The sequence below is a fragment of the Crocuta crocuta genome, unplaced genomic scaffold (assembly GCF_008692635.1).
Source record: "Crocuta crocuta isolate KB4526 unplaced genomic scaffold, BGI_CrCroc_1.0 scaffold217, whole genome shotgun sequence".
In the NCBI taxonomy this organism is placed as follows: domain Eukaryota; kingdom Metazoa; phylum Chordata; class Mammalia; order Carnivora; family Hyaenidae; genus Crocuta; species Crocuta crocuta.
This window is the reverse complement of record NW_027532208.1, coordinates 6,407,020-6,431,747: the sequence shown is the minus strand read 5'-3', so window position 1 is coordinate 6,431,747 and position 24,728 is coordinate 6,407,020. Positions and strand designations below refer to the sequence as shown.

At 49.8% G+C, this 24,728-nt stretch overlaps 1 protein-coding gene across 2 annotated transcripts in view; it reads right to left on the bottom strand.

The window, feature by feature from the left end:
• The window catches only part of GALNT17 (polypeptide N-acetylgalactosaminyltransferase 17), a 440,178-nt gene that overhangs the window by 232,943 nt on the left and 182,507 nt on the right, over window positions 1-24,728 (bottom strand). For both annotated transcript variants that reach the window (XM_077777925.1, XM_077777924.1), the window contains exon 3: window positions 9,028-9,194. In XM_077777925.1, coding sequence (XP_077634051.1) covers window positions 9,028-9,194 — 167 coding nt within the window. The remainder of the gene's footprint in view (window positions 1-9,027; window positions 9,195-24,728) is intronic.

The window sequence follows — 24,728 nt, the reverse complement described above, 5'->3', positions numbered from 1 at the left end:
CCACAGGCTGACACAGTCATGCCTGCTGCCTGGATCAGCTGAGGACCATTCATTTCATCCCTTGGACATGGTCTGCTTCGACCTCCTCCTAAAAGTAGGCAGTGCGCCTTGATGAGGTCGCCAGCAGAGCACACAAAGCAGCCGTTCCTTCTGTCCTGATTTTTGCCTTGTCCCCAGCACCAATGGCCTGTCACTTGTCCCCACTGGGGTGTGCCCTGTGTTTCCCTGGGCCCGCTCATGACTTAGCCATCTTCTCCAGAAGAGGCTTTCGGAAACAATCAGGATAGCACAGGGGTCAGTGCTCTTGTCCTTGACGTGATAGGGTATCAAGCATTTTGTAAAACGTGCACTGAAAGAAAAAAGGAACCAGGAAAACAAGCAAAATAAATAAATAAATAAAAGGCATCCAGATTGGAAAGTAGGAAGCAAAACGGTCACTATTTGAAGATGACATGATATTACAGAGAGAAATCCCCTAAGAACACACACACACACACACACACACACACACAATCATAGCTAAGAAACAAGTGTAGCAACATAGAAGAATACATGATCAATATATAAAACTTAGTTGCATTTCTATACACGAGCAGTGCGTAGTCCAAAAATGAAGTTAAGAAAGCAATTCTACTTACAATAACATCAAAAATAATAAAATATCTAGGAATAAATTTAGACAAAGAAGACAAGACTTGTAGGGGCGTCTGGGTGGCTCTGTCAGTTAAACATCCAACTCCTGATTTCAGCTCAAATCATGATCTCACAATGATGGGATTGAGCCCTGTGTCAGGCTCCACGCTCAGCATGGATTGGATTCTCTCTCCTTCTCATTCTGCCCCCTTCCCTCATGCATATGGGTATGCTCTCTCTCTCTCTCTCTCAAAATAAATAAGTAAACATTTTTTAAACAAAAGAAGACAAGACTTGTATACTGAAATTATAAAATATTGTTCAAAGAAATTAGAGACGATCTGAATAAACAGAAAGACATTCCATGTCATGGTAACTTCTACACCCAACACGGGGCTCCAATTCGCAGCTCCAAGATCAAGAGTTCACACACTGTGCTGACTTAGCCAGCCAGGCACCCAAGACATTCCATGTCATGAACTGAAAATATTATTATTTCTATGATGACAATACTCTTCAAACTGACCTATGGGGCACCTGGGTGGCTTAGTCAGTTGAGCATTCGACTTCAGCTCAGGTCATGATCTCATGGTTCATGGGTTCAAGCCCCACATTGGGCTCTGTGCTGACAGCTAGCTCAGAGCCTGGAGCTTGTTTCGGATTCTGTGTCTCCCTCTCTCTCTCTCTGATCCTCCCCTGCTCATGCTGTCTCTCTGTCAGAAATAAATCTTAAAAAAAAAATTTTTTAAATTCTTTACAAAAATTGACCTATAGATTCAATGCAAAATCCCTGACTGACAAAATTCCAACTGCCGTTTTGCAGAAATAGACAAACTTGTCCTAAAATTCATACGTCAACACGTGGAACCCAGAATAGACAAGACAATCCTGAAAAAGAAGAATAAGTTTGGAAGACTCACTTCCTGATTTTGAAACTTGCTATAAAGGAAGATTTATCAAGACAAGGCAGTATTCGCACAAGGATAGACACATCAAACAATGACATAGGACTTACCAGAAATAAACCCTTACATTTACAAGGCAATTTATTTTTGACACGGATGCCATAACCATTCAATGGGAGAAAGGACAGTTCCTCCAACAAATGGTACTGGGACAACTGAATGTCCTAATGGAAACAAAAAATCATTTGGACCCCTACCTCAAACCATACACAAACATGAATTCACAATGGATATGAAGCTGCATGTAAGAGCTAAAACTGTAAGACAGTTAGAAGAGAATATAGGTGTGAATCTTTGTGGCCTTGGACAAGGCAATGGTTTCTTAGATATGACACCATCAAAGGACACTATCAATAAAGAGAAAAGACAACCCACAGAATTGAAGGAAGTATCTACAAATACATTTGCGAAATTACACACAGATTCTATTTGATAGGAGTGTGTGCCCAGAACACATAAGCAATTATAATTCAACACTAAGAAGATGAATAACCCATTTTAAAAATCGGCAAAAGGGGGACCTGAGTGGCTCAGTTGGTTAAGCTTCCGACTTCAGCTCAGGTCATGATCTTGCAGTTCATGAGTTCGAGCCCTGCGCCGGGCTCTGTGCTGACAGCTCAAAGCCTGGAGCCTGCTTCAGATTCTGTGTCTCCATCTCTCTCTCTCTCCTCTTCCCCCTCTCATGCTCTGTCTCTCTGTCTGTCTGTCTCTCTCTTTCAAAAATAAATAGACCTTAAAAAATAAATAAATAAAATTAAAATCAGCAGAAGATTTGAATAGACATTTCTCCTCGTAAGATAGACTAATGGCAAACAAGCACATGGAAAGATGCTCAAAATAATTAGTTATTAGGGAAATGCAAATAAAGCCACTAGATACCACCTCACACGCACTAGGATGGCCTTTTTTTTTTTTTAAAGGAAAATAACAAATGTTGAGGATATGGAGAAACTGGGACTTCACACATGGCTAGTAGGAATGCAAAATGATGCAGCTGCTGTGAAAAATTGTGTAGTTGTGGAAAACACCTGATAGCTTCTCAAAAAATGAACCATGGAATTATCACATGACCCAGCAAGTCCACTCTGAGGTATATACCCAACAGAACTCAAAACATTCCATACAACAACTTGTACGTGAACGTTCATAGCAGTATCATTCCTAACAACCGAAAAGCAGGAACAATCCTCCTGTCTATCAACTGAAGAATAAATAAATAAAATGTGCTGCATCCACACAACACAATGTGGCTGAGCCACAAAAAGAAATGAAGTGAATCCATGCCACAACATGGATGAACTTGGAAAACAGTATGCTAAGCGAAAGAAGACAGACACAAAAAGCTACATACTATACACTTCATTGATATCAAAGATCCAGAAAAAGCAAATTCAGAGAGACAGAAATATCCTGGTAGTTGCCAGAGGACCTGGGAGAGACGGCTAACAGGTTCAGGGATGATGAAAATATTCTGGAACTAGATAGTGGTTACAGCTGCAAAACATCGTGCATATACCAAAAGTCACTGAACCACATACACTTCATACTGGTGTATACGATGTTATGTGAATTCTATCTCAATTAAAAGTAAGGGAAATGAGGGGCGCCTGGGTGGTTCAGTTCGTTAAGCATCCAACTCTTAATTTCAGCTCAGGTCATGATCTCACCTTTTGTGGCATTGAGCTCCGCATCACATTGGGCTCTGCACTGACAGTTCAGAGCCTGCTTGGGATTCTCTCTCTCTCTCTCTCTCTCTCTCTCTCTCTCTCTGCCCCTCCCCCATTTGCACTCTCGATCTCAAAAATAGACAAACTTTTTAAAAAGGGAAAATCATAAAGGATGACCATGATGGGCTTTGTCAAGAATGAAGACTGATATAATTCCATGCGCCAGAATTCCCTCAGCCTCAACCCCTCAAATAAAGATCAAAGCGAAAAACGCTGAGGATCTGAACAAAGACCAGTGGCTTGGGACACGGCCAGGCAGGATCACGCTCAAGAGGGACTAAGCAGATGCTGAGAAACAGAGCAGAAAGAGGAAGAAGAGGCTTCTAGTCTTTGGTGACGAGGTAAAGCCCTTCACTGACACAGGAGATAACGAGAAGCAGGTTTGAGAGGCCGAGAGGAGAATGCTAACTTCGTCATAGGACAGTCTGTGCTTACAGTTCAGAGGGACCCTGGGCCATCGAGGAGAGACAGGGCACAGGCTTGGGGCTCCGGGGACAGGATGAGTTGCTCTGTGCTAGAAGGATGGGTCTGGAGATCATTCACAATGTGCACACGGGAGGAAGTGCCCGGTATGTCCCGATGCTGAGAATCACAAGTGATCCCCTTGAAGCAGGGAGCCAAGGCGGAAGGGACAGTGGCACTGGGGCCTTGGGAGCAGACAAGATCCAGGAAGGAAGCCACCAGCAATGTCAGTGGCCAGATCAGAGCGGGAAGGTGCCCGCTGGACCGGGTGAGCTGCTATCACTGGCAAATTTGGCCCGAGGGATTCATTCGGTTTAATGCACAGGAGCACAAAGTAATGCGTCTTACTTGGGTCTAACTTAGGTCAATGTCAATATTCAAGCTGAATGAAACAAATTTCTAAAAACCTAACAAGGGAAAGACTCTGACTTACCTGTACACACAGGTCCAGAGTCATCCGACTGAATTCACACACTCCCTGGGCCAGGTGGTTTTTCCTTCCTTCCTCCCTCCCTCCCTCCCTCCATCCCTCCTTTCCTTCCTCTTCCCTCCCTTCCTTCCTCCTCCCTCCCTTCCTTCCTCTCTCCTTCCCATCCTTCCTTCCTTATCTCTCTCTCTCTTTCCTTTTCTTTTTCTTTTCTCTCTTTCTCTGTTTCCTTCTTTCTTTCCCTCCTTTTTTCCCTGATAAAGCTTGGTTTTTCTGTAATGTTATGTGATAACACACAGGTGAGAGGTTCTAGTTCCTACCCATGCCAGGCTTCACCAGATTGAGGACGGACCACTCTACCCCCATGAAAATGATGTTTGCAGATCTTTTTTAATAAAAAGAGAAATATAATGCTTCACAGTTCAGGGGGAAACAAGATGAACATTAACTTGTTTTTACTACAGGATCTTAACTATGTAACAGGTGCACTTAAAAAAAAGGAGAGGGACGCCTGGTTGTCTCAGTTGGTTAAGCTTCCAACTTCGGCTCAGGTCATGATCTCATGGTTGGTGGGTTCAAGCCCTGTGTTGGGCTCTATGCCAAGAGCTCGAGCCTGGAGTCCACTTGGAGATTCTGTGTCTTCTTCTCTCTCACTGTCCCTTCCCCCTTCTCTCTCTCTCTCATAAATAAATGAATGTTAAAATTTTTTTTTAAAAAAAGAAGACTAGAGGGACCCCTTGGCTGGCCTGGTTGGCTGAGCATCTAACTCTTGATTTCGGCTCAGGTCATGATTCCAGTTCATGGCATTGAGCCCCACGTTGGGCTCTGCACTGAATATGGAGCCTGCTTGAGATCTCTCTCTCTCTCTCTCTCCCTCTCCCTCTCCCCCTCTGCCACTCTCCCCCATCTCTCTTAAGAATAAATGAAGGGGAGAATAGGGGGGAATGAACGGTTGCCTTCAGTTAGTCTCTGCAGTATTTGTATTTTTCCAATTACTTTTTGATACATTCAAATTTTCCTACAAAGAGCATGCATTACTTTTAAGATCAGAAAATACAGGAAGGCTGGAAAAAAATGGTTTAATTAAACTTGAACAGAAGGTAAGCAGGGGCACTGGTATTAATGTTTGATAAACTGAATTCAAGGCAAGGAAAAAAAATGTATGTTTTTAAGATAAAGGGAGCGTTACATAACGGTGACAGCAATGAGGCCACACAGACACGAATCTACAGCTACCAAAGACACTGACAACAAGATACAGAGATCAAACATTATTAGGAGCATGGGAAGGAAAAGTCGTAGGAGGAGATTTTAAAACACCATCATCAGAAAGCCTTAAGAAAATAAACTCGTAGTCTATCTAAATACACAAAATTGATGCTTGGCAGGAGTTCAATTCCATGATGACAGTGTATGTGTGTGTGTGGGGGGGGGTCTTTTCAAGTGTATATAGAACATTTATAAAACTCAATAATACCAGTCACAAAGAAAATCTCAATAGAGAAAAGAAATCTTAAGTCCCTCTTCCAGCTAAAGAGAAGGCACTTCCGGCCTAGAGAAAATACAGAAGCTAGCATGAAGGACAGAAAAGGGGGAAACAGAGTTAACAGAGTCTCCTCCTGGTCCCCTGGGTATTTGCAGGGGGCAGGGGGGAGAGAGGAGGAGAATTGGGAATTAACTTTATGGTCAGACTGGATCACATCTCTCTCCTGCCCTTTTTCTCACTCACTGAACGGCTTTATTTAAATATGAACCCCTGAAATGGTACTTAACTCAGTGGTTCTCGATGTGGGGTCCCCGCATCGGCAGAATCAGCACCGTCGGGGAATTTGTTAACAACTGCAAATTCTCAGCCCTACTCCAGACCTCCTGAAGCTGACCTTCCCTTGCGGTGAGGCTCCAGGAGGTTCTGAGGGGCGAGCTGAAGAAGGTGAGTAAATACCCCGGTTCCCTCGCCCCGGAGCAGGCTGAGTCAGAGGAGGAGTGGGCTTTACACAGGCTCTCGGGGTCCCTCCAGTGAGGGTAGGCTGCATTGCCCACAGGGGCCACCTGCACATCACTGCCTTCCTGTCCTACTTCCTTGAGCCCCGAGAGGTGTTCTTCCCCGTCACAAGTCAACTAGCACACGCAAATCTTTGTCTCAGGGTCTGCCCCTGGGGGAGCCCAAACTAAGATGCCTACCAGAGGCCAGAGCTTCCGTTCTGGCTGAGACCAGCTTGGACTTCCACTTGTCTCTGGCTTCTCTCAGGGGAGGGAGGCCCCTGGCAGTGAGTCCTCACCCTGGTGCCATCCAGCACCCGCTCTCCTCTCCGGGTTTGCCAGCTCTTCTCTGCCCCCCCGCCGCCCGCCAGGAGGCCATTAGCCCCCCACTGGCCCTTTGCAAGCCTCCTTCATGGTTGCGTCGCTCACCCCCAGGCTGGGCGAGACTCATGGAGGGTCGGGTGCCAGAGAGGCCCCGCAGAACCATGTCTTACCTGGCACCCGGGGAGGCCAGTTGTGCGAGACTGGGAGGTATCACTGCTACGGGCTCCAGTAGGTTAATGTGTGTGGAGGGAGCACACGGCAAGGGCCGCAGGATGGCCACAAAGGAGTCTCTGAGGGGACACTAGAGTACGCCTGGGGAACAAGTGGGTGGGGCTTAGCCAGCAAGTGGAGGGCAGTGGGATCAGGGATGCACAAGGTCCCCGGCGGGCACACGGCATGCCGTGAGGGGCTCCAGAAGCCACGTCACGGGGACAGACTTCGCCAGACGGTTTAGAGCCTCCGAGGAACCGAACACGTCCCGTTCTCACAGGAGGCCCGTCCTTGTCGGTTTTAGAAGAATCTACAGATAACGCAATGGTTGGAGGTAAAAAGAGAAAGATAAGGATGTGAAAAACACAGCCAACGACCCCTCGGTCCTCAAACTCTCAAGGCCACAGAGAAGGTGGTGCCCAGGCTGGCGTATTGCTGAGCCCGGGGACCCTGGGGCCCTTCAGGGGCACAGCCAGCCAGTTCAGAAGGGGCAGGGGGCCTTTGGTGCCTGGGCCGGTGACATGGGACAGGCTCACCCACAGCTCCTGGAGATAATCAGGTGTCACACTGCACCTGTGGCACTGTCCCAGCTCCTGGTCCCCCTCTCCTAACCTGGGAACACACACGGGCTGGTAATCTTTCTCCTTCTCTGCCCGGCACGTCGAGAGCCAGGGCTTTAGAGCCTGCCTGTGGCTCAGACGATAAGCCTCCTTGGCCTTCAGCACGCACCCTGGCTGGCCCCCTCTCCCAGCATCGGCCGGTGGGGGTCTCTCCCCGTGGCCAGCATGTGCGTATCGTAGGCCAGGAGCCAACACCTGACCCACCCACTGCCACTTCGACACCAGGCCTTCTGCAGACCTGACTCCAAGGACCTCAGAGGATTTTTGTTTTTGCTGCTCAATACCGGCTTGTTGTATATATTTTAACTGAGCCATCCGTCTAATGAGAGGGGAATTCCGAAACCCCGTACACACCGCTCCTTCCTACCTACAGTCATTCTGGGCACAGCGGCCCGGAGAGGACTTCAGACGCAAGATGAGTGGTGGGTTCCCATCCCAGGGCAGGATTTCACTTTCTTATTTTTTCTTTAAGTTTATGTATTTATTTTGAGAGAGACAGAGATAGCTCAGATGGGGAAGGGGCAGAGAGAGAGGGAGAGAGAGAGAAATCCCAAGCACATTCCTTCCTACCTGCACAGAGCCAGACATGGGCTCGAACATAAGATCATGACCTGAGCCAAAACCAAGAGTCGGATGCTTAACCGACTGAGCCACCCAGGTGCCCCCAGAATTTCACTTTTTATTTTACCTCTTGGGGAAGGATCATGCCCGGAGGTGGGGCTGGGGGCTGGGGAGCGTGGAGGAATCCGGCCGGCCATTCCTGGTCATCTACTTTAGGTAATATGAGGAAGGGAAAATGAATCCAGATATGTGGTCAGTAACTTATTCTCTTTTTTTTATATCGTTTATTAATTTTTGATAGAGAGAGAGAACAGCAGGGTAGGGTCGGGGAGGGGGGGGCAGAAGATCTGAAGTGGGTGCCACACTGACAGCAGAGAGCCAGCCCAATGCGGGGCTCGAACCATGAGATCATGACTTGAGCTGAAGGTGGATGCCCCACCAGTAATTTATTCTTTTTTTCTTAATGTTTATTTATTTTGAGGGAGGGAGAGAGAGAGAGAGAGAGAGAGCTGGGGAGGGACAGAGAGAGAGAGGGGCAGAGAGAATCCCCAGCAGGCTCTGCACTGGGAGTATGGAGGCTGACATGGGGCTCGATTCCACAAACCGTGATCATGACCTGAGCTGAAATCAAGAGTTGGACGCTTAACCCACTGAGCCCCCCAGGCGCCCTGCCAGTAATTTATTCTTTTTTTCTTAATGTTTATTTATTTTGAGGGAGGGAGAGAGAGAGAGAGAGAGCAAGCTGGGGAGGGACAGAGAGAGAGAGGGGCAGAGAGAATCCCCAGCAGGCTCTGCACTGGGAGTATGGAGCCTGACATGGGGCTCGATTCCACAAACCGTGATCATGACCTGAGCTGAAATCAAGAGTTGGATGCTTAACCCACTGAGCCCCCCAGGCGCCCTGCCCAGTAATTTATTCTTAAAAGCCCTACGGGACACAAGGTCTAATGGACCAGTGTTCGTTCGTCCAGATGTTTTTCTCTCTGTGGCTGTGCCCCATGGACAGGAGACAGACAGGTGGGCTCAGGCTACAACGCAAGCGGCATTTCCCTCTTGCTGACGTGGTGCACCCCCGTGTTCCTCGCCAAAACGCTCGTGCAGCTTGGTGGCCCCCATACCTTCGTCACTGTTGTCATCCACCAGGATGATCTCCTTCAGCAGGTGTGTCGGCGTGTGGTTGACAGCGCTGTGGACTGACCTCAGGATCACAGACAGGGCCTCGTTGACGAAGATGAATATGATGGAGATCTGGGGCAGCTCCTTGGAGTACTTCAGCTCCTTGCACCTGGGGGAGAGAGCCAGCGGAGCAGGGTCAGAGGAGGGTGGAGGGCACGGGCACTGCGGACGGACACGGCCCACGTCCGCCCAAGGTCCCCTCTTGGCCCGTCTTGGCGAAGAACAAAGACTAGATCCGGCCCCAATTCTCCCAAATCTGCCACTCAGTCGTGGGCTCATATCTAGCATATCCCAGGCCACCTGCGTGCCCATAGACACCGCCTGGGCCCACTTCGGCGCCCACCTGCCCACCCGCTTTGCTGCCACCCCATCCCCATCCACCCCCATCCAGAGACGCCCAGGACTTGATGGATCAATACCCCAGCCCCCTCGCCCCAGGAGCAGGTTGACTCCGAGGAGGGCGGTTTACACTGACTCCCGGAGCCCCTCTGGTGAAATTAAGCTCCGTCACCCACAGTGGCTATCCGCCGACCACACCCGTTGGGAGCTGCCTTCCCTTTGGGCCCTACTTCCCCACGCCCCTAGGGGTGTTCTCTCCACCTTCCAAATCAATGATGTACTCAACTCTTTGTCTGCTTCTGGGGGAACCTAGACTAACACATCTACTGGAGACCCCGCTCGGGTAGAGCGCATGTTCTAGAATACGACGTAAAATGCACATGCAAATAATCACATTCCAGGAAGTAGAGCCTCTGCCTGCATAAGCGTGTGCTGCCTGATACACCCCGACTCTCCTTGCAAGCGTTCCTAGAATCTCCTTGGGGACCGGAGGTGGGACCACCTGCCTACGAGGTCCTCCCTCCTAGGACCCAGCAGGTCCCCCATCCCTGAAAATTGGAATAAAAGAAGAGTCCTTTTCACCCAGGCTGGACACAGGGGTGTCGAGCTCTGGCCTCCCTGGAGCTCCCGGGGATGCGGGTTTCACACCCAGGGAACGTGCTCTGTGTGGCTCCATTATGGGAGCACCGCACTCTGTCTGGGGGAGCACTCCCACAAATCAGGGTCTCTGCTTAGGCTGAGCTGCACTGGAAAGACGGAGCGGAAACCAAGCAGCATGGGAGAAGGCACGAAGGCTTTTCAATTCGTTCTCCTCCTCCTCGTGTCAGACTGAACAATATATAGCACATGTGTTGGAGGAGAAAACAAAGGAAACGGGATGAAGAAATGGAGTTGGGGGGAAGCACTGGAGGAAGAGCAAGAAAAATGGCTGTTTTTTATGCGCAACAGCTTGGGCTGTGTCGGGCCATATTCATCATGCAGGCAATTTTCGGAAGAAAATAAAGTTTTGTTACAATATACATTCGTGTCCCCTGGAGAAGACCGATCCATTGATCACACAGCCTCATTTTTACCATGTCGCTGTAAATTCACTTCTGGGGCGGCCAGGGAGATTAGAATGGTTATTGACGGGCTCCCGGGCGGTCGGCGGGAATCATCTCATTTACTGCATGGTGATCTGAGGGGGGAGGGCACCCCAGAAGGTCCTTCCAAGACCATCCTGAGCCTGGAATGCTGGCGGCTTACTCACCAGCCCATACCCGAGAGGACACATGTCCTACACACCCACCTATTTGAGCACTCAGCCCTAGGGCTGGTGTCTTTGGTCCTTTGTTTTTAACAGCCTCTGGCCCTTGGAACTGAGAAGCAAAAAGACCAGATTGCATGGCACCAGCACATTCTTCTCTGCCCACAGACAAAGGGGTCATGATGCTATCAAGACTGAGTTCTGAGTCAAGCCTCTTGGCTGGAGCAGGCAACTCCTGCCTCCAGGGTAACATGGGAAATGTGGGAGCCTCAAAACCCCCATCCTGCCCCTTCAGATGGGCCAAGGTGGCCATTTGTAAACCATGGTGGAGGCGGGGGACAGGGATTTCAAAAATGAGAAAGCGCTCCATCACACACCGGGCATGTCACCCTGAGCACACTGTTCATATTTCTTCATCTCTAAGACTGTCAGAATAATCTGCACCACACCTCGCTGTGGGTCCCTGCCTAAGATCCTCATAAGGGTTGTCTGAGAGCCCTGTGAAAATGCAACGTACCAACTAATTCAATGACCCAGTCTGCCTGGCTGTCCCCCACCCCCACTCCCATCGCCCCCTTTGGCTCCTCCGTTCATTTCTATATGTTCCCTGTCGCATGGGCCACGCTTCGAGACTTTTCACACAGCCCAGACCCTCCTTGCAGGACCCACCCAGGAGTCTCCTCCCCGGCCTGGCCGACCCGGGTCTCTATCTTTGCCCAGTGCACAATTCACCTCTCCCAGGCCCGATGTGCTCAGGCTTTCACAATGGGCAGAAAAGGTGAAGACACTTATTATTACAAAAACCAGCGTTCTGGGGCGCCTGGGTGGCTGAGTCTATTAAGCATCCGACTTCGGCTCAGCTCATGATCTCCCAGTTTGTGAGTTCAAGCCCCACGTCGGGCTCTGTGCTGATGGCTCAGAGCCTGGAGCCTGCTACAGATTCTGTGTCTCCCTCTCTCTCTGCCCTTCACCCCATGCTGTCTCTCTAGCTCTCAAAAAGAAAAAGCAAAATTATCCAGACTTTAAGACAGCTTTCCTGCCGACCATCTTCTTTCAGACAAGAGATTGTTTACTGCTCACTGACCCATTTCTGAGAGGAAGCCTGTGATTTCTAGGACCCGGATCCAAGCCTCTGTTGTTAAAATGAGCACACGGTACCCCCGCTGTGGATTCTGAAGTGCCTGGCAGCTTCTGTGGCCCATCGCCCAGGCTCTGCTCATTCCTGGGTGTGCTGCAGATCCCGAATTTATTCTTTTATCGTCCTCAACCTCTGAGGCTTCTCTCACCTGGATTTTGCAGCCTGGAAGGCAGTCGGGGTGCCAGGAACCACATCGAGCCCTGTGTGTTCCACTATACAGAGATGGAGGGGGGGGTGGAAGCCACGCCCTGAGCCCACCATCTCCTTCCCTGAATCCACCTGTCCACCTGCCCGCTCACCCCCAGAGCACCGTGCCCGCCACCGGGGCACTGGGCGCTCAGCACCCTCCGCCCCTCAATTCTGTGGGGACCCAGGGACAACTGGGAGGGCTCCCTTCACGTCGGCCCGCATGCAGAGTGGGACACCCGGCATGTGCGGTTTGGAACACCTGTCTGTGAGTCATCAGGCCTCAGTGGGAATTCAGTATCAACCCGCTGGGGTAGGAGCCATATCAGGTCTTTCTCTCTGTGTTTCGATGGCCAGTGAGCCTCTTTCTTTGCACCAACCACGCTTCATCTTCCTTCCTGTGCTCATCTTCTGCCCTGGCTGGTACCAGGGGTGTGATTGTAAGTGGCACATGTATCAGTCAGCACCTAGTCCTCAGTGCTTAAAAGCCGCAGTGTCCGTCTCCCCAGCGTCTTCTGCACATCTTCTACGTATCAGGCAATAAGCTAGGCTAAGAGATTGTTTTCTGAAGCCCAGTCTTCCTCCCTAGACATTAAAGGCCAAGGAAAGGGGCGCCTGGGTGGCTCAGTCGGTGAAGGGTCCAACTCCGTAACTCCATAACTCCGTAACTCTTTGGTTATGCTCCGTTCATGATCTCACGGTTTCTGGGTTTGAGCCCCGCGTCAGACTCTGTAGTAACAGTGCGGAGCCTGCTTGGGATCCTCTCTCTCCCCCGCTCTCTCTTTGCCCCTCCCCCCTCAAAATAAATAAATAAACTTTAAAAAAAAAAAAAGACCAAGGAAAGAACGCTGGTTTTTAACTTTGTTTTGAATGTTTGTTTATTTTTTATAGGAGAGAGAGAGACAGAGCATGAGCAGGGGAGGAGCAGAGAGAGAGAGGGAGACACAGAACCCGAAGCAACTAAGCTACCCAGGAGCCCACTAAAGTCTGGATAATTTTCAATCAACACGTAAGGCCCCAAAGAGGCTACAAAGCAATTCAAGCCCAGCCCTCTGGTAGGGGAGCTACAAGAAGAAGTCTCTGGAAAGCTGATCTCACAGAGAAGAGAAAGCAGAGACAAATAACCAACCCCGTGAGATCTCTCAGACACCTTACATCCATCCTTCTGTACGTCCATTTCTCCATATGCCTGGGATACTTTCTTGAACTTGGTGGCTCCTGGAGGGTAACCGTCTCCCCTTCTCTAAGTGCCCTCACACCATGGCCATTGGCATTGACTTCATTTAGCACCAAAAGTATCCATGGCCTCCCTTCGTTGATGCTGAGCGAGGAGAGGAGAGCTGGGGAAAAGTGGCCATCTCAAAACCCACCAGATCACAGCTGACGTGAAAGAAGGTCAAGGGCCAGGCCTCCAAGCAGGAAATAAAGCCCAAAGAGCTGCCCATGCCAGGACCTCCTTTTAAGGACAACTTCCATGACCCCAATGTGGTACGCAGATCAGAGGCACCGAGTGACACTTAGGACCCAGTCTGCTACCCTGGCAACAAAATGACCCTGAAACAGCCCCAATGCTGTAAAAGAATTTAGATGCAATGCGGGCCAGGAGAGCTCAGGATGTTCCGGATGATGACAATGATGTTAACCAACCTTTATACAGTGCAGGCTGTGAGCCAGAAGCTTCTGGAAGCTTCTAGGTACTATTTTGTCTCAGCCAACTTTCATGGTAACCTTATGAGGTAGGCAGTATTATCATCCCCACTTCCCAGATGAGGAAACTGGGGGCCCAGAGAGGTGAAGTCGCTTGCCCTCGAGTCACACAAGCAGCCTGAAAATAGCAGGAAGGGTGCCCGGAAGTGAACATTATCATCAGATGTCTAGACTCTTCCAAGTGCCTCTGCCTGACCGGCAGACAAACCTCCACACAATTTCTAGCCCAGCTTCTTCCTTGTTGGGAGACCTTGGCTCAGTGGATTAATCTGTCTGAGCCTCAGTCAGCTTCCTTTGCGCGGCCCTAAAAGCCCTGACCAGGACACAGCCATCTGCAGACGGACAGAGCACCGGCCCGGAGACTTCCCGTCTGGTAGGATGCCTGCAGACAGAAGCCAGCCCCACCTGCTTGGGGGTTAACAAGGCTGGTGGGGACACAGGCAGAGCTCCTAGTGTCGTGGCTGTGACTCAGGGCAGGGACCCCCCCAGGGAGTTTACAGAAGCCCCTTAACTGAAGGAGACAGGCCGTGGCTGCCCTCCGCCACATGGGGCATTGTCAGGGTCCTGCTGCTAGTGAGCCCCTCCAGCCCTCACGCACCCAGGCCTGCCTGCCTGCCTCTGTCTGTCCCCATGTCTCTCCCACAGGGGCCGGGTATGGTGGACAGCACACGAGGCCTGCACTCAGGCTCTACTCTGTCTCTGGTCCTGCCCCCGGTCATTAATCCCTCGGGTGTAAGGTGAGAGCGCCCCTTCTAGGGCCTACTCTGTCTCTCCCATCACTCAGCTCACACGGATGGTCACCATGTGGCCCATCTGCAGGGCCTTCCTGGACACTCACCATCAGCTCTGGCTCTGGGGCGTCCCACCAGGGTGTGGGGACCAGTCCCCACGTCTCACGGCCCAGGCCCCAATCCTGCTGTCACTAAGCAAGAGTCCTGGGCCTTGCAGCTAAAACACACTCAACACTTAGAATAAGGCAGCTGGGAATGCGGTGCAGCAAACACTAGGTGCCAAATGGTTGTCTCCGTACCAGACGTGATGGATAGAATGAGCTGGATCAGGAGGGCAGGGAAGAGGAGCCACGAACTGGGCTGGAAAGACAGATCAATGGATCCAACTTGCACAGTGAAGAACAGAGGGAAGGGCAGCCGGCAAGAGCCCAGAAGCACTAGGTCTCCTTCTGTGTCTCTTCCAGGGCCTTCCAGGGCCTTCCAGAAGAAATCTCACTAAGGTTGTTGCACGATGGAGTGGGAAAGAGCCAGGGCTTGGAACCCTGCTCTCATCCAGCTCTGCAAGTTCCTACCGGGCTAATTCATTGTCATTTTCTAAGTGCACCAGAAACATGCATAAAGCCATAAAGGCCAATTAATAAAGGTTCTTTACAGCTGACGGCGGAGTCCAGGCCCTCGCGGTGTCAGCAGCACACCGCGAAACCAGAGGGGGGACGAGTTGGGGGAGCAAACAGAATAGGTAGCTTGAGTCAGAAAATACCATGCTGACTGGCCCCAAGCAGTGACAGCCTTGGGGCACACACATCTTCACATCCACTCCTCCCACTGCTGTGGGTAGAGGTGGGAGACGCCCGGCCACCATCGTCACATCACCATGACCTCAGACCCATGTCAGAATGGAGCGTCCAGGTCCTGGAGTGTCTACCTTTTGATTTTTTTAAATGTTTATTTATTTATGTGTGAGAGAGAGAGAGAGAGAGAGAGAGAGAGAGAGAGAGAGATGAGGGACAGAGAGAGACAGAGAGAGAATCCCAAGCAGGCTCAATGCTGTCAGCGCAGAGCCCGACACGGGGCTCGAACCCACAAACCGTAAGATCATAAGCTGATCGGAAACCAAGAGTCAGACGCTTAACCGACTGAGCCACCTGGGTGCCCCCACCGTCCAGTTTCCGAATGGGCTTCACGTAAGAGAGCAAGCCTGGAACGCTCCCACGTGCTACCACCCCCCATACTTCCAGAACCAGCAACCTGCCCCCTGACCCAGACGGCCTCACGCTTCCCTGGGCTGGCCATGCCCTCACTGGTCCGCAGCAGACCCCACAATCTCAAGCTGAGAAGCAAAAGGGCCCCATCCCCAAGAAAGCATCGCTGTGGCCCGGCCACTTAGCAAGGGGGATTCATTCTCCAAACAGTGGTGTCCACTTGCCAGATAGAGGTAATCAGGAAGGAAAAGACAAATGTGTAAAGGGGTCTGTGCCAAGCCACGGGTTACGGGCAACCAAGAACAGAAATGGGACCCCTCCTTGGAAGCCCTACTGCAAAAATGCCCAAGCTCCCGAGCCCGGAATGTCCATGACCATTGAGACCGCACACGCCAACTGACGTGAATCTTCAGACTACTCCACTTGCTTCCCATGTCACACCAACAACAGCAACTTCGCTTTCCGTCCAGCAAGGAGATGAACCGCTTGAACCGCTCCCTCCTCTCTCTGGCTCACTGTGGACGGGGGGGGGCAGATGATGAGGTCACATCCCAAAGCACAGCTCACTGCTTCGAATTCTTGCTTTTATCTGTCCACTTGGCTAGGCCGTGGTAGTTTGGCCAAGCATTATTCTAGATGTTTCTGAAGGTACTTTTTTCCCCCATGAGATTAACATGTAGACCAGCGGGCTTGGGTTAAAGTAGATTACTCTCCATAATGTGGGTGGGCCTCATCTAATCAGCTGAAGGTTTGAAGAGAAAAAGGACTGAGGTTCCCCCCGCCCCCACCAGGGAAAAGGGAATTCCAACAGCAGACTGCCTTTGGATTCTAGCTGCAACACCAGTTCCTCCCTGGGTCCCCACGGTGCCGGTGCACCCTGCAGATTTTGGACACGCTAGCTTTCACAATTGTGTATGCCAAATGCTTTTAAATAAATGTCTCTCTTTCTCTTTAGCTCTCCCTTTCCCCTCTCTTTCTCTCTCTCTCTTTCTCCATCCACCTGTAAATAGACTACCTGGTATAATGACAGAGACAGATAAAGAGAGAAAGTCTCACACGTGCAGCTGACGACAAGACAAATTCAAGGTTTCCAGCCTCCATGGCCCTCCGAGGAGCTGCCCTGAGGCAGACCAAAGCCCTCAATTCCCCCCAGCCACCCACTGCTCTCTGCTTTTACCATTTTCCTCTGGCCAGCCTCCCTCGTGTAGGGAAATGTGCCTCTTACTCCGCAGAGGAAATCAAGGCCACCGGCAGGAATTTCCAAAAGTGGTCAGGGGCCTCTAGCATCAGCTTCACCTGGCATCCGGGCAGACCCCGGGCCCAGGTCCCCATCAAGTTCGGCATGCGTCTCCTCTGCAGGTGCAGATGGGAGACACCGTCAGTGTAAGGCCTCCACCCCTCCTCCCCCGAAGGAAGCAGAGGCAGGAAGTTAGATACTCAGGTCTCTCCCAATTAAACAAGGTAAAAAAACAAAACAAAACAAAACCCTCTCCCACGGCTTTAATTACCGTCCTTCTCCCATCTCAGGTCTCTCCTGCCTTCTCCCCTCCGTTCCCCCCGCCACTACCATCACTTAGCTTCAAGCTACCCTCTTGCGCTAAAACTGCTCGTTAATTTCCAATGACATCTGTGTGGCCAGGCTCGGCAGAGACTTCCCACCCTCATTTCTGCAGGATTTAACATTGTTGCCTCTCCCCTCATGTAAATGTGATTCACTCTTGGGCGCTGGGACGCCCAGGGTCCCCCCGAGTCCCACCTCCGCTCTCTCTCACCCACATGTTCAGCCCCGGCCACCTGTTCTCTTTCCCGAGTTGCCTTTCTGCTCCGGCTCCAAATCCCCAGATTCCTCAAGGCTCCTTCTCTGCCCTTTGCTGGTCTCACTTTATAGACTCTAACCGGGTGACTCTATCCTAATCTCTGGCTCTCACTGTCATGCCCTGAAGCTTCCAAACCCACATGGTAGCCTGGACCTTCGCTCAAGCATCGGCTTCCCACTGGACGCGGCCACCTGGATGTCTCGTAAACCCCACAAGGTCAGCACGCGTAAACTTGACACCTTGCTCTGTCTGCGTCTTCCTGTCTTCATCGCGGGGCACCGCCTTCTCTTCTCTAGAGGCAAGTTTGAATCATGACCCATTCACCTGGTCTAGTCGGCCACCAAATCCTGAAGGTTCTGCCATCTTGACGTTCTCTTTGTGGCCCTTGCCCTTCTCCCCCGGCCATTGGCACTGCCCTGGCTCCACGTCCCNTAAAAAAAAAAAAGGCCACTTACTGGAGTCCTCTTTCAGCCTGCCCCTCTGCAGCTCAGCCTCACTCTGGCCACACTGCTGCCAACATGATCTTTCTACACCCAACATGGGGCTCGAACTCACGACCCTGAGATCAAGAGTCCCACGCTGAGCCACCTAGGTGCCCCCAGCATGAGCTTCCAAAAATGCAAACGGGACACTCGTCCACGTTAACGATCTCCTTGCCTTCTCCCTTGCTTTCAGAGTCACGTTCAGACTCCTTTGCTTGGCTCCCAGTTCAGCCCCAGCCCATCCTTCCAACCCCAGCTCCTACACCGTTCCCCCAGCTACCGTGAACCATGCATATTTCCCAGAACCAGGAATGCCCTCTCTCAATTCACACTCTTTCCTCTCTGCCTCAAGTGCTCTTCTTTCTGCCTAACACGCGCACCCCAGGCATGTTCCCAGCCCGAAGGGCACTCTCCTGTCCTCTGCTGTTTTCTCTCCCCCCGCAAGCTGCCATCCTGATACCTACCCTTCACTCTCTTCTCTCCCACTTCGGGGCAGCTGGGCTCCTTGTGTCCCCAGAGCCCAGCACTAGTCCTTGGCAGATAAATGGTTACTGCACGAGCCATTGAAAACCCTCCTACCTTCCCCATGTCTTCTCTCTGCTCTTTTTATGATCAAAGACATCACTTATTGTCTCCTGAATCATAACATCAATGATGGCGCTTCAACACTTAAAAAAGACACCACCCTGAACTCAACTGCCTGCTGTCTCCTTTGATTTACTAATCAGAACTCAAATTCCGAAAGCCTGTTTGGGTCAAGTGCATTAACCAGGCCGATATTCCCTCCCTTTCTTCCCTCCTCATCAAGCCTCTCCTATAATCCAAGGGACGAGTGGTATCATTTTTAGCAACAGCAAACCTTACAAAATAAGACTGAGTAACCGAGATGCAGGAGGCCCCTCTACTGGCCTGCTCATTACCAGGGAGAAGGCACATTTTGCTGAGTGGTTCAATTTCCTCAAGTTGAGCTCGGCACCCTTCATCCAGGTAGGAGCAGCACACCTCATTAGCTCGGTTCCCGCACAGCCAGGCTCTGGAACAAAGTGCCTTCCTCAGCATCCGAGTTCCTGGATGTCCCGCAGATCGGTCACACTGGGGTGATTTCTGGGAATCAGGATGCAGTCTGCTCCATTCCTGGTACGGGGTCCTGTCCTGGGGTCCACAGAGCCCCCCCATGCAGGAAAAGCCTCCAAAATCGAATGGAAGATGTGATGGGCATAGAGATTTGTTTTTCTTCTGGGGCAAGAATTCATACCTTTCGTGGGCTTTCCACAGGCACGCAGAGGAAGGGGATGAACTGAGGCCACACGGCCGGATGGTTCCACTGTCAGGGACAGACCAGCGCCGGGCCCACGCCGCGTTCAAGCCCCAAAGGATACACAAGGCCTCCCCTGCCGGCCTAGTTCCTACAAACGTTTATCTTGGACTCTTCTCCCAAACCAGTTTTGATTCTTGAGCTGGTGACCTACTGGGGCCACAGAACCACGGTGGCTTTCCTGGGACGTCTCTTTCTCAGAGTCCGGAAGAGCCGCTTTTCCAAGGACAAGGTCATTGTAGCCAAAAAATCCATGAAACTCCATTGTCCTTGGCCAGGTGGCAGCTAGGACAGTTTTAAGGTGGGGTCAGAGGTCACATGGGCACCCTCTGTGTCTCTGTATCTCTGGAAAGTCTTGGGGTTTTTTTTTGTGAAAAGGGCTGATTCACCTTTAACCCTCAACTCTGACCACAGGTCCCTGCTTTGTGCAGCATGCTTTTTCTAGAAGGGAAAGGAGGAGCCAGACATGGTTGGGGGGTGGGGAGAGGAGGACTGGGGGGTAGGGGCAGGGAGCGGGAGAGGGGCAGATTCTCAGCTCTACAGATGGATCTCTCCGGATATGAGGAAGCTAATCTTGTAGTAGTCGACTGACGAGAACAGAAAAAGAAAAGGAAAACTCTGGAGTTTCATTAAGCAATGGCTCAGGAACAGAATTTCTAAAAGCAATTAAGGGTAAATTAATGCAGACAGTTTCAGGCCAGAGCTGAGAAAACCTCCGTGCGCTTAAGGCTCAGGAAATGCTGCCTACGTTATTCACACATGGTATTTATTCCATAACCTTCCGAACGGGGGGTGCAATGAACGGGGGATGCCCCTGCGGCCGCATGAGGCCAAGACGCATTAGGAAATGATCCAAACTGGAAATAATAAATAGCTGTGCTCTGGGGCCCAGCAGACCCAGAACGCGGTCGGTCTGATCCTTCAGAGGAATGGAAGGGCCCTAAAACGCTCTGCTTTTGGCAGGAGCCTCACTGCCCTACACCCAGCCCCTCACGGAGCTCCAATCTGGGGTTAAGACCTGTCTCCTAGAACTTCAATGCAGCCATGAGAGATGCGTTACCCACCTGACTACGTTTCCTTTCAGTGTTCTGGCCAAACTGGCCAGTCCAGCCTGTCTTTTCTTTTTGGGGACACTGATCCCCAAGACATGGCTGTTTCTTCCCACATCTGGGCCACTCTTCTGTCCTTGGTGCTACTGTATCTGTGCCCAGAAAGTCTTCCCCAAGGGCAGGCCCTCCTCCATGGGACTCAAGTCCGACACGCCAGCCCCTCGGGCCTCCGTCGTACTAACCTGACCCTGCCTCGCTTAACCCGAAAGTGTCTTCTCCCTCCCCAAACTGCCAGAGCACTTTGGCTGAGTCTGTTTATGTTGTGTGGCAAAGTGCATTAACCCTTCACCCCTCGGTGTGTGCGGGTCCTATGCCAAGTGACTTCTTCCTGGAGGATTTTCTGAGGAAAGAGGCAAAGTCGATTTCTCCACCCATGGATCTGGGCATGGCCACACGATTCACTTTGACTTTCAGAACAAGGTGAGGGGCTTCTGCCAGGTCCAAGCATGAGCCTCCAGGGGTTCTCATGCCCTTGGCCATCACCTGAGAAGCACTGAGCTAGCCCTCTGCCCTGAGAGGAAGACGGAGGATGAGTACTAAAAAGGTGACGCCTCCCCCAACCCCTGAAAACACAAACACATGTGTGGGCCCAGCTCTTGCAGCCACGCGTGGTGCTGGAACCTTCCAGTGTATACATTATCACATGACTTTTCACGGTGTGCCAGGAATGTAGGTATACCCATTGTACCGATGAGTAAACCGAGGCTTGGAGTCACTAGCCCCAAGGCAAGTGAGTTGTAGGCAGAGTGAGACTTTAAACCCAGATCTACCTGACTCCAAAGACCCCTGTCTTAGCCTCTGAAAAACAAAATCATTTCGCAAGGAGGGTCTGAGTAGAGGGATATATCTTCGTTTCTGTCTGTTAGACAAAGCCATGGGCATGACCACAGAGTCACCTATGCTAAGCCAAGCCACGAAACTGTGGCTGAACACCTAACCTAACTGCAGTCTCAGCCTTCCCCAGAAGTGCTGTCTTCACTAGTCAGTCAGGAATCTTCCTATTGTTGGCTCTGATGAGGTCGTACATCACAGGAGCCCTTCTCCATCCCCCAAAGTAAAAAAGGTAATCCGCCTAATGAGACCCCAGCCATCCCCACTGAGGGAAGGTGACCTTGTCTGGACCGATCCTTTCTCCTGCTCATCACTTCTTGCCCCCACCCTCCTTCCTATGAAAACCTTCCATTTGGCACAACTGCTCGGAGCGCCCATCCATTTGCTAAATGGGTCGCTGCCCAGTCGCGTAACAAAGCCAATTAGATCTCCCAACTTCCTTGCTTGAATGCTCTTTTTTAACATGTTCATTCCTTGATATTTAACTGTAATCTCCAATGTTCTATACAAACAGGTATTACTTCCATAAGTCAGAAATACTACAAATGTTACTCTTTCAAAGGTTTCTGTAGAACTAAGTTTAGCACTTGACAAATAATTCCAACAGGGACCGGAAAGAATAAACCGGAAGAATAAATACCGAACCAGTCGAGGGGGAAAGGGTATTGGGGGCATCCCAGAAACATACATGATGTTGAAGTCCAATATCAAGTGAATATCGTCTAATCAAGAATGAGATGATGGACGTGTGAAACATAAGATTCTAGAAACAGATCTCATCTTGGAGAATTTATGCTGAGAAGTGTCCCCAAACCAATAAGGCAAGAATCACACAATAAATGGTGTTAGGGCTACTACCTCTCTGTTGGGGGAAACCGTGAGAGTCTCCCTACCAACAAACTAAATTTTATTTCTTTAAGTTTATTTACTTATTTAAGTAATCTCTACACCCAACATGGGACTTGAACCCACGACCCCGAGATCAAGAATCGAATGTTCCTTGACTGAGCCAGCCAGGTGCTCCTAAGAGTAAATTTTAAATAGACAAACTGGTTGACCTTAGAACTCAAAATAAAAGGAAAGCAACATAAACATGTAAGGGAATATTCGTGCAAACTCTGGATATTGAAAACCTTCAACAGTGTGATAAATTTGTAAGCCTCTGATCACAGAAACAATAAAATGAAACAGCAAACTCCCCCCACCCCCCAAGTTCACAGCAATTACAAGGGGAAAAGATAACGAGAGCCCATGGAACACAGACAAATAAACAAAAAGCATGAACAAACAATTCAGAGAACCAAAGAAATAAATAACAAGCATATAAAAATAGGTGGGCCATTGCTAGTAATAAAAAAGACTCAAACAATAATGAGATGTCATTTTGCCTCTATGTGACGGAATGGTCAATAACCTTTTCTTGTTTCTTTGTACATTTTCTGTTCTTATTTTTTTAGAGCGAGCAAATGTAACACAGAAAAACACATCAGTTTAGATTAATACATAAATGACGGAACTATATTGCAGAATTAGAGGGAGTTGCTATGAGGGACTACAAGCTCTTGGATTTTCACTGGAGCAGGATATAAGTTGGCCTGAATAAGAAACACCCAAGTCGTCCCCACAGCATGCATTCTGATGCCACAATCAGAGACAGAAGTCTCAGTTGAAACCAAAATCACAACTATTTTACCTTTTCCAATGCAGATGGGAGGAAAGAATAGTGTGGCCTGATCTCACATTATCCATTCTAGAAAGCAAGCATACCTACCACTGAAGTGGACCGCCGCCTTTTCTCTCTACCCAGAAGCGATTCCAAGATGGCCTTATATAATAAAGGGTTTCTATTATTTCCACATAAAACCAATCACTGCAATTGTAAGCCTTCCTCTGTTAGTCAACACGTAGCTTTGAAAGGGCATGAGAAACTTTAATATAAAATAACTGTAATTTTGGCTAAATTACGGAGTTAGCTCCAGCTATCTGCCAATTTCTTAAGGTTAAGGGAACTGCCCATTTGCTATGATAATAATGCTACACGAGATGTGAGCCGAAGCCTGGGTGTTTTATAAGGAAACTGAGCCATCCAACTGAGCTTGCCAGGCGTCTAGTCTAGCCCATTAATAACCATTGGTCAAACCACCTCATGACCTCAGCGCTAGGATATACTCTCACTCTGGAGTAGAAGGGCACAACAAAAAGAAACTTCATTCCTCTTTAAATGCCATTTCTACTGGTTTCTCATATCCTGGAGAATGTTCCCTGTCACCTTGTACCGTCCCTCAGATATGTTAATAACATGTAATTTGCATTCTTTTCAACCTTCCTCCAGGTAATGCCTTCCTTTCTAAAATCCCACAGGTAAGATCTTATGCTAACTTAGAGACTTCCAATGTGTTGACTCAATTCCTCCTATCCTGGGCTGGCGAGGGAGGTACAGAAACGGTACATGGGGCACAGTGGTAATAATAAGTCTGTCCATGCAGCTGAAGTCCCCAACACTTCCCTTCCCATCACCGGCCAGTAGGTTTCATGAGATCAAAGACCACATCTCTTTGGCTGATACATGTCCAGCACACAGGTGCGGCTCATCCCAGATGCTCAGTATTTGTAAAATACATTAATAAATAAAGTAGAGAAAGGCATCTAGTCCTTTGTGACCTAAAGAGGTTGTATGGAATGCCCAGTTCTGGGATCCTGCAGATTTAATGAAGACCCTAGACTCGTAGGAAGACTGAGTCTCCTCTTAGGGTACCTCCTACACCTGTTAGAAGATGCTACCTTGGATTACTGGAGAAAAAGCTCTTCTCCCGCCTCAGGGTGATGACGTTATATAATTCCAAATATTTTATGGTGGATGGAAGACAGTGCCTATCCCTCAATTTTAACATGGATCTCGTGTCTCTCTTAAAAAATGAAAAACAAAAAACAAACAAACAAAAAACCCTGTTCTTGTGGAAACAATAGCTTCTTGGTGACATTTGCACATACTGGACATTAGTTATGGCCCAGTAAAGTGTTGAAGGTACAGGAATTTTTCAAAAACCTCACTGGTACCCTGGAAAGGTTCGCAAGCCCCTAAGAGAAAAAGATAGGTAAACCGTAACTACAATTATGGAATGTTATATGTCACAAGGGAAGTTTATTCAGGATGGTCCAAGATTTCTGGCTTCAAGGAGCCAGATGGGGGCCCACCCATGGAAGGGTTTGCAGAGGAGATAAAATTTGATCCCGGCCACAAAGCATTAGTAGGTCATTTCCAGGTGAGGACCAGTGAAGGGAGAGAGGAAACAAAAGGCAAAATTCTTTGAGCAAAACAAAATGGGCACAAACAGAGGAGAGAAAACGCATAGTGTACCACCTAGTAATAGTATTTGGGGGCATGTCCATGATTAGAAAAAAAACCGGTGGTGAACCAGGTGCTCTGAAGGCATTTTATAAAATCCAGACTAAGTCCTCCAGCAGCGGGAAGCCAGGGAGTCAAGGGTTATTGAGCAGGGAAGAGCCATGACCACACAGGGCATGTGACTAAATCAAAGA